We start from the raw sequence: 12,148 nt of genomic DNA on the forward strand, positions 1-12,148 counted from the left end.
CTTTGCCCAAACCACATGTTTTCTGTGGAGAATCACATACTTCCAAAGAGAGCTCAGACCTTGAGCTTTGGCTTTAGAAAGCAAGAAGGAGTTGGCTCTCACTAAGATCTCTGTCCTTCTATCATCACTTCTAGCAGTGAGCAAAGTAGCATCAGATGCTTCCTCAAGACAGAACCCCCAATAGCCTGTTCCCCTATAAAACAAACTCATGAAATGATAAGACATAATGGGGTCACGAAGGACAATTACTGAACATTTGCTTATGTGACTGACACTGTTCTAAGCCATGACAGAAGTTATCTCACCTAATCATCACAGCATTCCTATGGGTAGTATGGTGGGCAGAATACTGTGTTCCCCCACTCCTGTCCCCATGATGTCTAGAAGTTCGTGATTATGTGATGTTACATGACAAAGGAGAATTAAGGTTGCAGATGGAATTAAGATTGCTAATCAGATGATGTTAAAATAGGGCCAGTTATCCCATGGGGCCAATGCAACCACAGGGCTGTTTAAAGCGGAAGAGAGTTTCAGAGTTTGTGCTGCCGTGCAAGGCAGACTAAGCCGGCTGTGGCTGGGCTTTGCAGATGGAAGGGGCCATGGGACAAGAAATGCAGACAGCCTCTGGAAAATGGAAAAGGCAAGAAAACACATTCTCTTTGTATTAGTCCGTTTACATGCTTCTGATAAAGACATACCCAAGACTGGGCAATTTACAAAATAAAGAGGTTTAATCAACTCACAGTTTCAAGTGGCTGGGGAGGCCTGACAATCATGGTGGAAGGTGAAAAGCACATCTCACATGGTGGCAGACAAGAGAATAGAGCTTGTGCAGGGAAACGCCCCCTTATAAAACCATCAGATCTGGAGACTTATTCACTATCACGAGAATTGCACAGGAAAGGCTTGACACCAGGATTCAATTACTTCCTACCAGGTCCCTCCCACAACACATGGGAATTGTGCGAGTTACAACTCAAGATGGGTGGGGACACAGCCAAACCATATCACTCTCCTTGCATCTCCAGAAAGGAATACAGTCCAGCTGACACCTTCACTTTAACCCAGTGAGACCCTCATCTGATCTCTGACTCAAAGAACTGTCAGATAATAAAAGGAGTTGTTTAAGCCACTACATTTGTGGTAATTTGTTACAACATAAACAGGAAATGAATACAGGTAGGCTTTATCAAGATGATAATCTCCATTTTTACAGATGAAGAAACTAGCATTGAGAGCTTTACACTCTTGCCTGAGGTCACCTAACAAGTAAGTTGTAGAGTCAGAATTTTAACCAGGCTGTCTAGAGCCCTCTTATAATAGTAGGCCTTCTCCCCAAGGCAGCTCCTCCTCCTACTCAAAATTGTCTCTATTATTTCTTGCATTAAAACAGAGGCTGTATTTGGTAAGTTTAATATTCACCACATAGCATTTAAAGGGAAGGGAGGGACGGGAGGAAGACAACCTTTATCTAGCTTTCGGCATTTTATATTTGTCTGCAGAAAGCTATGAGGAAGCTACTCCAAGTGGCAAGCATGTCAGAGAGCTTAGGTGGTCTGATAGCAGCAGATGAGGAAGGGCAGGTACTGCCAACTGTCTGCCTAACATCATCCCTATTTCTCCTTGTTTGTGTCCCAACTTTGTCCAGATATCCACTCTTCTATGTTCAGAGAGGAGGCTTCCTCCCAAGTCCCAGTGTGGAATCACGATTGGTCTATGTTAATCATGGCAATCCCATCTGTTTTGCCATTGATTGGTTCCGGCATAAGCATGTGACCCATTTCTGGCCGATGGGATCTACAGAGGTGCCTGTGTGGGGATAGGGAAGAACTCCCTCTTTTATAAGATAAAAAGAGATATAGAAAAGTCTGCTGGTGTCTCCTCAAACTGCTGCCATCACCTGAGACTATGATGGTGTCATTGTTTACATGTTGAGAATGGCAGAGAGTATCGCTATAAAAATTACTCTGAGCTGCTGAATTAGCCAGCTCCAGAGCTGCTCTGTCTCCAGGTGACAGATGTTTGAAGTTGGCTCATCCTAACCAGTACAATAGATCTTTTCTGAGGGTGCTGTTCCCTGTAGGTCATTTAGTAAGGCAATGTGGAGTGCTGAGGCACAGTCTTATGTACATGGTATCCAGTGAACAGTGGCTATTACTCTTGTTCTTTATGCGAGAGAAAGATGGCTCAGAGACGTAAGCTGGCTTGAAAAAAATCACGTTATTTTATCGCACAATTAGGATAAGAGTTCAGCCCTCTGTGAGTCCACAGTTTGGCCTTTGCCCACGAATCAAACAGTCTCTCCCCTGTTTGTTATTTGATGGCAAGAGTTCAATTACTGTCTATCAAAATATGCTACATAGCCATGGATGAATGACAGTTACACTGGTTGCTCCGTTTACCCAGATTGTAATTAAATTGCCTCTTCAGCTGGGCCTCTGACTTTTTAACATTTTCAATTGTAGGTAAGGAGATTTAATTAAATATTCTAATTATATCCTCCCAACTGGTAGCAAATCTATAGTAATGATTGTAAGGTCTCTAAACATACTTAAAATGTGATGTACTCCCATTACACTCAATGCGGCTAACAATTAATATTCTAATTACCAGTTAAACATCATTTCTACAGGGAGAGCCTCTTGGAGCCTCTGGTCTAAATGAAATCTTCCATTAAAATCAAGATGTTCACCATTCCCATTTTCTCTTCTTATGTACTCAGGAGGACTGTGTTTCCCAGTTTTCCTGGTAGTCATGTTGGTGGGTCCATGTGGCTAAATTCTGGACAATGGAATATGCACAGAAATGATATACCCACTTCCCAGCTGGCTAAAAACCTGCCTGTGCAATTTGCCTCAATCTTTCTCTCCCTCTTGCCATTAATTGTCAAGACCACACGTTAAAGTTGGTGGCACCAATGACAGAAGGACACTGGACCCTCAAATCCCAATAGAACTACCCAATCTGCATCATATTGGAATGTGAGAAGAAACAAATCTTCATTTTTGTTAAGTCATTTAGATTTCATGTTCATTATTATTGTTATAGCAACACAAATCAGCCTAGCCTCATTAATACAAATCTCTCTTCAAGACACTGATTTTCCCTTCATCATACTTACCACAATTTGCCATTAAATATTTTATTTAGGGTTTATTTCCTGACTCCTCAGGAACCACTGTTCACCTGTGCTATTCATAGGTGCTAATTCAATGCCTGGTACACAACAGGTGCTCCACAAATACTTGCTCGATGCCTAAACAAATGAATATTTAGCAAATGAATGAGTCCATTCTCTGATTTTTGACACCCACCTCTCTCCCTATGAGTGTGTGTGAAAACAAAAGATTTTTTGTTGTTGTTGGTTTGGAAAATAGTACCTCTACCAGGTAGTAAGCAACTGATTTTATTTTATTTTCATTTTAGAGACAGGGTATTGCTCTTTCACCCAGGCTAGAATGCAGTGGCAATCCATAGTTCACTGCAGACTCAAACTCCTAGGCTCAAGCAATCCTCCCACCTCAGCCTCCTGAGTAGCTGGACCTATAGGCACATGCCCTCATTTCCAGCTAATTTTTAAATTTTTTTTGTAGGGACAGGGTCTCATTATGTTGCCCATGCTGGTCTTGAACTACTGGTCACAAGCAACCATCCCAGTTTGGCCTCCCAAAATGCTGTCATTACAGGTGTGAGCCACCATGCCTGGTTAGTGATGGATTTTAAAAGATAAGACTTCCAAGGCAGGAGGATCACTTGAGGTCAGGAGTTCAAGACAAGTCTAGGTAACACAGTGAGACTCTGTCTCTACAAAAAAATTAAAAAATTAGCTCAGCATAGTGGTGCGCACCTGCAGTCCCAACTACTCGGGAGGCTGAGTGGGAGGATCACTTGAACCCAGGAGGCTAAGCCTTTAGTGAATCGAGATCATGCCACTCCCCTCCAGTCTGGGCAACAGAGGGAGTCTCTCTCTTCAAAAAAAGAAAAAAAGAAAAGAGAGAGAGAGAGAAGACATTAAGCAGTCTGCAACTAGAGTTTAAAAATGAAGGCTGGGCGCGGTAGCTCACACATGTAATCCTAGCACTTTGGGACACTGAGGTGGGTGGATCACTTGAGGTCAGGAGTTCGAGACCAGCCTGGCCAATATGGTGAAACTCCATCTCTACTAAAAATACAAAAAAAAAAAAATTAATCAGGCATGGTGGCATGCACCTGTAGTCCCAGTTACTTGGGAGGCTGAGGCAGGAGAATTGCTTGAACCTGGGAAGCAGAGGTTGCAGTGAGCCGAGATTGAGCCATTGTACTCTAGTCTAAGCAACAGGGCAAGACTCCATCTTGAAAAAAAAATGAAGATGGGTATAGAATTAGGTTTTATGGTTGATAAGCAGATGTAAAGAACAGTTATTTAAAATTGGCCTCACCTTATCATACCAGAATTAGTGGAAAACCAAAAGAAAAAAAAATTGTCTTATCAATCAATAGGGTTACAGAAAAAGAGAGAAACGTAAGAACCAAGATTTAAGTCAAAATCAAACTGGTCTGGTGAAAAATAAAGGAATGCCTAAAAGTCAGTCAAGGCTTGTCAGGGTCTCACCCCTCCACCATGAATTCAGGTGTTGGAGGAAATTCTGGAGCCGTCTAGGATTTGGGCATTTAAATTATGGCTTAACTTACAAATATGCATTCAAAAGCATACTTCTCTAAAAGATTTAATTATCTGTCTCTTTTCCAAATAGCCCCAACTCTCTACCTCCTGCATACTTGGGCCAAGGCTGGCGGTATTCAATGCTAAGATTCCAGCTTTATCTCTGCTCAATCAACACATACCTATTATAAACAAACAATTTGGCAGTAATCACAAGGTCTGCAACCAAAAGGATCCTGTTCAATTCTATCCTTTCGAAGAAGTGTTTATTAGGGTTATTTTTCTGTCACTTTGTCTTTGGTAGCTCTACAGAGTGGGCCAGACAGCTCGTAATCTAAACCTTAAAATTTATTTCACTGACTTGAAACTTCCATGTTTTATTAGAACATGCAGGCAAAACAGTTTTGGCCTGCCATCAAATTCGATAACACCTTTGTATATATCATGTGATACCACTCAGCTACTTCTCATTCTCAGAGATTAAAGACCAGTGAATTATAATGGATTCTTCAGTTAGAACTCCAGAAAAGTTTCACTGGATGGTTTTAATGTTCTTTGATTGACTCAAGGCCAGGAATATAAGGCCCCTGAGTTCTTTAAATTATGTCTCCCATATCTCTGACTTTGGTTTCAAATAAACAATTACCTTGCCAAACCATAACCTGCATTCATTGTTCAGCACTTGAAAGCTTTAAACAACGCCTATCTCTAGCCTCTGTGGATATAGGTGGACTTAAAGTCACATAACCCAGTCTTGATTATTATAAAGGGGGTCTAACTCCAACTCCAACAGGCAAAAGGGAATGAAAACAGGATTTGGAAGGGCCTTTCCATCAGATAAACAGCTCCTTCTATACACAAACTCAATGTGCCACTTACTTTTCTCACTCCTCTGCTGAAGTGAAACAAGCAAATAAAAACTCAGGTAACCACTGCCCCAGAAATCTCCCTCTCCCTCAAGCTACCCCACATAGTGAAATTCTTGGATGGGCAGACCATGGAAATTCAACAGTCAGCAAAAGCTTATGGACAGCCCAACTTACTCAAAGCCTTTATCATCATACGGCTTCCAGGTAAAGCTTTGGAGACATTAGCCACACTCTGATACTGGGACTACAAAGAAAATTCCACAGATGAAAGAATCAGGATCTCTTTCCAGCCAACAAAACCAATGTCAATCTGAAACCATCACTCACATTCAAGGCGTCCTTCCCACTCAAATCCTAGGTTGCCCTGTGAATCCCTTTCATGTATTGGGACAAGGGTATGAATGTCTTTTGCACTGAGGCATTGGATTGATGGCAGGATGAGCCAGGGTTGAATAATTTATCTAACTTTTGTCCAGAACTAATAAGCCAATGGGAACATCCAATGAACATAATGAACATACTTAAATATAACATGTGGGAAACATACATAACAAACTTCAAATCAAACCTCTCTTCTGACCTCCAAAATGCCAAGAATGTCCCTTAGAACTAGACTGGACCATGGCCAATTAGATCTGAATTCATTACATATGTTTTGGGGGATGGGGCTTTTGCCTGGACTCACCCTAATGAATTGTTCAGCCTTCATGGAAATGCTCTAATGACAATAATTTTCAGGAAGTAGCTGGCTCTTGCCTTCTTTCACTTGCTACCCATTAATACACCTTCTATGCATTACTTAGATTAAGGACTTTGTAAAGGAGGCCTTTGTAAGAAAAATAACTTGGGCAGCAGTGCAGCAGAGCATGAAATCCCAATCTGGATGGTTGGCTGCTTCATAAAATGTGACCAGGAATAGAGAAGCCAAAAACAGAGGTAGGGAACAGAGTGATAGATCTCACAGTAGCTGATGGAAACTTTCCCAACCATATCATGACAGTTGGCCTATGCAGGGCCCCAAATGAAATCCATTATATTGGCCACAGAGCATGGGATTCTGGCACAGTCAGTGCAAAAGTGTTTCCCTCTGTGAGCTTTAAATGTGATCAGGCAGCCTCCCACTGCTCCTCACCCTGAGAGTGAGAGCCTAAAGCTGGAGAGCATCGATTCTCACAATGGCCTTGACAATCAGTTACAAGATCATTTTTGAAGACAACCAAACTCATAGCACTTCAGTAAAAGTTACAGTCTACTGAGGTGTTGTTATTCAAGGACAGCTAGTCTCAATGGCAACATGTCACTCATGAAAGTCCAAGCACCAAAGTCTGAGGATAGATACCATTTTTAACAAATAAAGACAGATGCTAATCATTCTACTAATACATCCACTTGCATTCTAAAGGATGTTCCTGAATGAAAGAGAAAGGGGTGACTGAGGCATAACCCTAGGCAAGCATTGGCATGGTGGCTTCATGCATTGTTAATGTTATGTGAACAATACTATTAAGAACTGCCACTACTTTGGGAAGAAAATGTTGGGATAAAGCCCCTAGGCTAACCTTCTATTGAAATGTCTGCAGGCAGTCTGCCAGATTCCGGAACTGATAGCGGCTGCTCTCAGAGGTGAGGATCAACTCTCCTAACCTGTTGATCTTGTTTTTATGCATGATGGCTATCTTCTGCCGCACAGGCTCTGCAATCCAGTCGGCAGTTGCCAAATGGAACCTGACTTCCACCTTGGAATTCACTTTGTTCACATTCTGCCCCCCAGGACCACTACTCCAACAATAAGATATTGTCAAGCCATCTAGAGGGATGTCACTGTCGGCTTGCTTTGCACCATCCGGGACCCTCCAAGCAGTGTCCGAGCCCTGAGATTCGGGGTAGAGCTTGTCCAGGCTGTAGATGCTCTTGAATTCAGTGCCATCTTTCTGCTTGTGCAGCGCCCGGCGTGGTCGCTGAGGCCAGCGAGACACCCAAGGAGCCAACAAAAGAAGATGTTAAACTTCAGAGAATCAGGATAGAAAACATGAATCGGGAAAGGCTGAGACAAAAGAGAATTCATTCTGCTGTAAAGACAAGCAGGAGTGTTGACATGGACTGAAATCACTCTCTGCAGCTGGGAGGGCTCGTCTGGGTGTCAGGGCAGCTGCAGCTGAGAGGCCTTTCATACCATAAGGAGATTTCCTTTTTTCTTTTTGGCTGTTAATACTTGTCTATAACATTGGAGCCATCACAAGAATGTTCATTTGGAATGAAGGTTACAGGCACTGGTTGCAAAAGTCTTTATAGGCAGTCACCATATTGTCAAACCTTAATAATGCATCTAATGTGTTAGCCACAATAAAATTCAAAACTCAAAAAAAACAAAACAAAACAAAATAAAAACAAAAAACAAAAAAAAAGAAATGTCAATCCCCAGAGCAGAACACGATGCATGGCTATCCCCAAACTCCATCTTAGCTGAAGAAAATGCAAGAAGGTATCTCCTTATGTTAAAAGATTATTTTACTTGGATACATCAAAATAGTGCATTGCTAGGTCTTCATGAAAATGCTTCTAGTCAAAGGAATGCTGGATCCATGGAAGAACTGGACTTCTATGTGGGAATGAGGCGGCTCTAGGTGATTTGGCCTTATGATGTGTGAACAAGATGGTTCTTAAACCATATGGGCTAGTGATGCTGCCTCAAAGGAGCACAGAAGCCAGACAGATCACTCTATTATTTTATGACAACTATACGAGGAGAAGACGGGCCATGCACAGCATCTCCATCATCACTTTATGACCCATGACAGTCAGTGTCACTGAAGTGCTTGTCTCAGACGAAGTCTGGTTTCTAGTATGAATAAGACAAAAGGTTTCAGACATATCCGCATAGCAAATCAAAATTCATTAAGTTAGGATCAGTACATTATTTGAAGCAACTTATACTCTTCTAACCAGGAAGATGTCCTATTATGTTATAATTATATCAGATATCAAACAGGGTTAATTCAAAGCTTTTAGTTATAGGAACATTGGGAGGTCCAAACTGTTGAATTAAATTACTCTACAATCCTGTGCTAAAATACTCATTAAAAGTATTGAACCTCAATAAGAAGAAAGGCTGTCAATGTGTTATCTGTAACCCTTGAGTCCTTGGATTTTTCTACTGTGAAGTCATCCCTTCACTCAAAACAAAGGAGCAAATAAGAACAACAACAAAAAACCTGTGAGAACCAATTGCAGCACTGGCACGTTACTGAGGCTGGGGACAACGTCTTTACAAAGGCCAAGTTTTTCTTCTCAACAAGTGAGGAATCTAGAATGGGTTAGAGATAAGTTACCTTATAATTCGAGTTCAGTGATATAACTCCTAAGACACCGACACAAACAATATAATTTGGCAGCACCAAGAGCTGACTTTGCTGGGAAAGGAAATAATGTGACCCCTAGAGAAGGAGAAAGGAAGTGAGGATTTAAAATAAGGCCGAAGAGTTGAAATTGATATGGCAAAATGTGAATATTTGCTAAATCCAGATAGTGGATATTCAGTACATTTGAAATATTTCACAAATTAAAAACAATGAACTTAATCTTTTGGAGACTGAGCCATTTTTGGAAATAATCAGGCAGGAAGACCCATGCAGATGCCAGTGCAGGGGCTGGGCCAGCTACACTCCATGGTCCACGGTAGCTCTGTACCCAGCGGAGCTCAGAGAACGCAGAAAGCCGCACAAGAAAGTCCATTACTTTGATGTGAATGCACTCTCCACTCTCTACAGGGTTGTTTCCCTGTAGAAATGGGGGTGGGGGTGGAAAATCTCCTATTTGGGTCAGGGAAGTAACAGTGTTGGGTAGGAGGGAGGTAGGGGTAGAAAACTGCCATGCACACCAACAATATGGGCTTGGATCATATCTTCCAAAAGATCATGAAATAACAGACTTTGAACAACAGGAAGGAGTCCCACATCTGAGTCACTGCCTCATGTTAGATGGGGTATATTAACATTTGTGTCTCTTGGCCTAAACACCTCTTGTTAAAAGGATTCCACTCCCATACAGCTGTGCTGTTCTAATCACCAACGTCTGAGTGATCAGGAATACTGTTCTCTGGCAAGTCAAAAAACAAAATGACTAGCTCAACAAATTTTTATCAAGACATGCAGCTCACAGAGATCCCTGAGCCTGCAGCCATCAACACAGGGAAAAGGCAAAAACCTATTAGCCAGGTATTTAAAAAAAGGGAAAAATAAAGAAATGAAAACTATGTATGAACTGGGGATCCAGCATCCCCCCAATAGAAGGTTTTAGCTGTCCTTACAAGTCAGTTAAAAATGTTTAAGGAACATACTTAAACTGCAGCATTTCTAATGCGGCTGTCACACTACATTTAATGCAGAAAAGATGTATTTTTAAATGATCCGGTTACTCCAAGGGCTTTGGCTTATAAAAGCCTTTTTTATTGAGATTCTAAATTCCAGTCTGAATAACCTTTCAATTTGTTCCAGTAATTTTTCCCCTCCTGCATTTGCATTGGCAATACAGCTGGAGTCATTTCAAAGCCTGGGCCCTGAGCACTGAGCCTTTTGTACCAAGTCTTCCCCTTCAGCATAGACTGTGGGTGCCAGATTTGACATTTCTATGAAGCTGTTTGCACAAGAAAAACCACTTGCTTTTCAAAGATCAAGATTAAAGAGAGCTTAGGAAAAGAAAGAGAGCATGTAGTATTTTTCATCACCTCTGTGATTACCTGGGGGTAGAGGTAGGGGTCTGAACTACAAATTAAGTCACTTCAAGATTCTTTGAGTAGTTAAAAGTGCTGCAAACAAATGTGGCTCTCTGTTAATATCTCTGCTTACATCCCAAAGCCCTTGTTTCATTATCTAACCATTGCTTTCCTTTGGGCTCTACTGCGAGTTTGCCGACATTTTGCAACCTGGCGCTTGGGTGAAACTCATGATAAAATATCAGTGTGAAGGTATGAACAAGGTTTAAACTCGACAGCTTTTCATGTGGCACCTTCTTCCTAAACATTGAAAGGAAAAGGAGACCTTGCAAAGATGGGATAATTGTGGGGGGATTTTAGTCATTCCACTCAAAACCTGGTAGGAGGATAGCCATGTTTATTGAACCTTCACTATCTGGCCAGCGCTGAGCAAGATGCTTTCAGGAATACTTTTGTCCAAAACTAAACATCTGAATAACAAAAGGTGGCCACCATTCCAATTGTAGGGACACTAGTTATCCTTAAAAAAATGTAATACCACCCAAGAATCTAGAAACTACTTTTACATTTAGCTTGTTTGAGTAGGATTAGGCCTGTAAAATTCTTATAGGTAAATTCTAGCTCCAAATGGATAAAATGAATCACATGTAGGTTAATATAAATAAACTCTGTGGCACCTTGTCCAACCTAAAACTTTTGTTTTATTTTTTTTAATCCTTTTTTTTTCTTCCAACTTTTAATTTAAGTTCAGGGGGTACATGTACAGGTTTGTTACATGAGTAAATTTCATGTCACTGGAGTTTGGTGTACGAATGATTTCATCACCCCAGTAGTGAGTGCAATACCGGGTGGGTAGTTTTTTGATCCTCATCCTCCTCCCACCCTCCACCCTCATGTAAGCCCCGGTATCTATTGTTCCCCTCTTTGTGTCCCTGTGTACTCAATGTTGAGCTCCCACTTATAAATTAAAACATGCAGTATTTGGTTTTCTGTTCCTATGTTAATTTGCTTAGAATAATGGCTTCCAGCTGCATCCATGTTGCTGCAAAGGATGTGATTTCATTCTTTTTAGGACTATGTAGTATTCCATGATGTGTATGTATCACATTTTCTTTATCCAATCCACCATTTACAGGCATCTAGGTTGATTACATGTCTTTGCTCTTGTCGAAAGGAATACACATGCAAGCATGTGTCTTTTTGGCAGAATGATTTATATTCTTTTGGTACTTTGATTGCTGTGTTGAACAGCACTTCTGTTCTAAGTTCTCTGAGAAATCTCCAACTGCTTTCCACAGTGGCTAAACTAATTTACATTCACACCAGCAGTGTATAAGCATTCCCTTTTCCTCTGCAACCTCTCTAACATTTATTTTTTAATTTTTTAATGATAGCCATTCCAACTGGTGAGATGGTATCTCATTGTGGTTTTGATTTACATTTCTGTAATAATTAGTAATGTTGAGCATTTTTTCATATGCTTCTTGGCCACATGTATGTCTTTTTTTGAGAAGCATCTGTTCATGTTCTTTGCTCATTTTTTAATGGGGTGGTTTAAGTTCCTTAAGTTCCTTATAGATACCCTGGATATTAGACTTTGTCAGATGCACAGTTTGCAAATACTTTCTCCCATTCTGTCTGTTTAATTTGTTGACAGTTTCTTTTGCTGTGCAGAAGCTCTTCAGTTTAGTTAGGTCCCACTTGTCAATGTTCTTGTTGCAATTGCTTTTGAGAGTTTTCATCACGAATTCTTTGCCAAGGCCTATGTCCAGAATGGTTATTTCTCAGGTTTTCTTCTAGGGTTTTTACAATTTGAGGTTTTACTTTTAAGTCTTTAATTCATCTTGAGTTGATTTTTGTGTATGGTGAAAAGAAGGGGCCCAGTTTCAATCTTTTGCATACAAATAGCCAATTATCCCAGCACCA

The 12,148-nt window shown here is 40.9% G+C and overlaps 2 protein-coding genes across 2 annotated transcripts in view; both read right to left on the reverse strand.

Moving 5' to 3' along the window:
• Positions 1 to 12,148, reverse strand: part of CACNA2D3 (calcium channel, voltage-dependent, alpha 2/delta subunit 3) — an 801,189-nt gene that overhangs the window by 362,678 nt on the left and 426,363 nt on the right. The window lies entirely within an intron of this gene.
• The window catches only part of LOC105544041 (peptidyl-tRNA hydrolase ICT1, mitochondrial-like), a 59,139-nt gene continuing 52,229 nt past the window's right edge, over positions 5,239 to 12,148 (reverse strand). Inside the window, exons 4-5 of the mRNA XM_011986282.1 lie at positions 7,086 to 7,469; positions 5,239 to 5,268 (exon numbers count right to left, since the gene is read on the reverse strand). Coding sequence (XP_011841672.1) covers positions 5,239 to 5,268; positions 7,086 to 7,469 — 414 coding nt within the window. The remainder of the gene's footprint in view (positions 5,269 to 7,085; positions 7,470 to 12,148) is intronic.

This window comes from Mandrillus leucophaeus, unplaced genomic scaffold (genome assembly GCF_000951045.1).
Source record: "Mandrillus leucophaeus isolate KB7577 unplaced genomic scaffold, Mleu.le_1.0 Scaffold296, whole genome shotgun sequence".
In the NCBI taxonomy this organism is placed as follows: Eukaryota; Metazoa; Chordata; class Mammalia; order Primates; family Cercopithecidae; genus Mandrillus; species Mandrillus leucophaeus.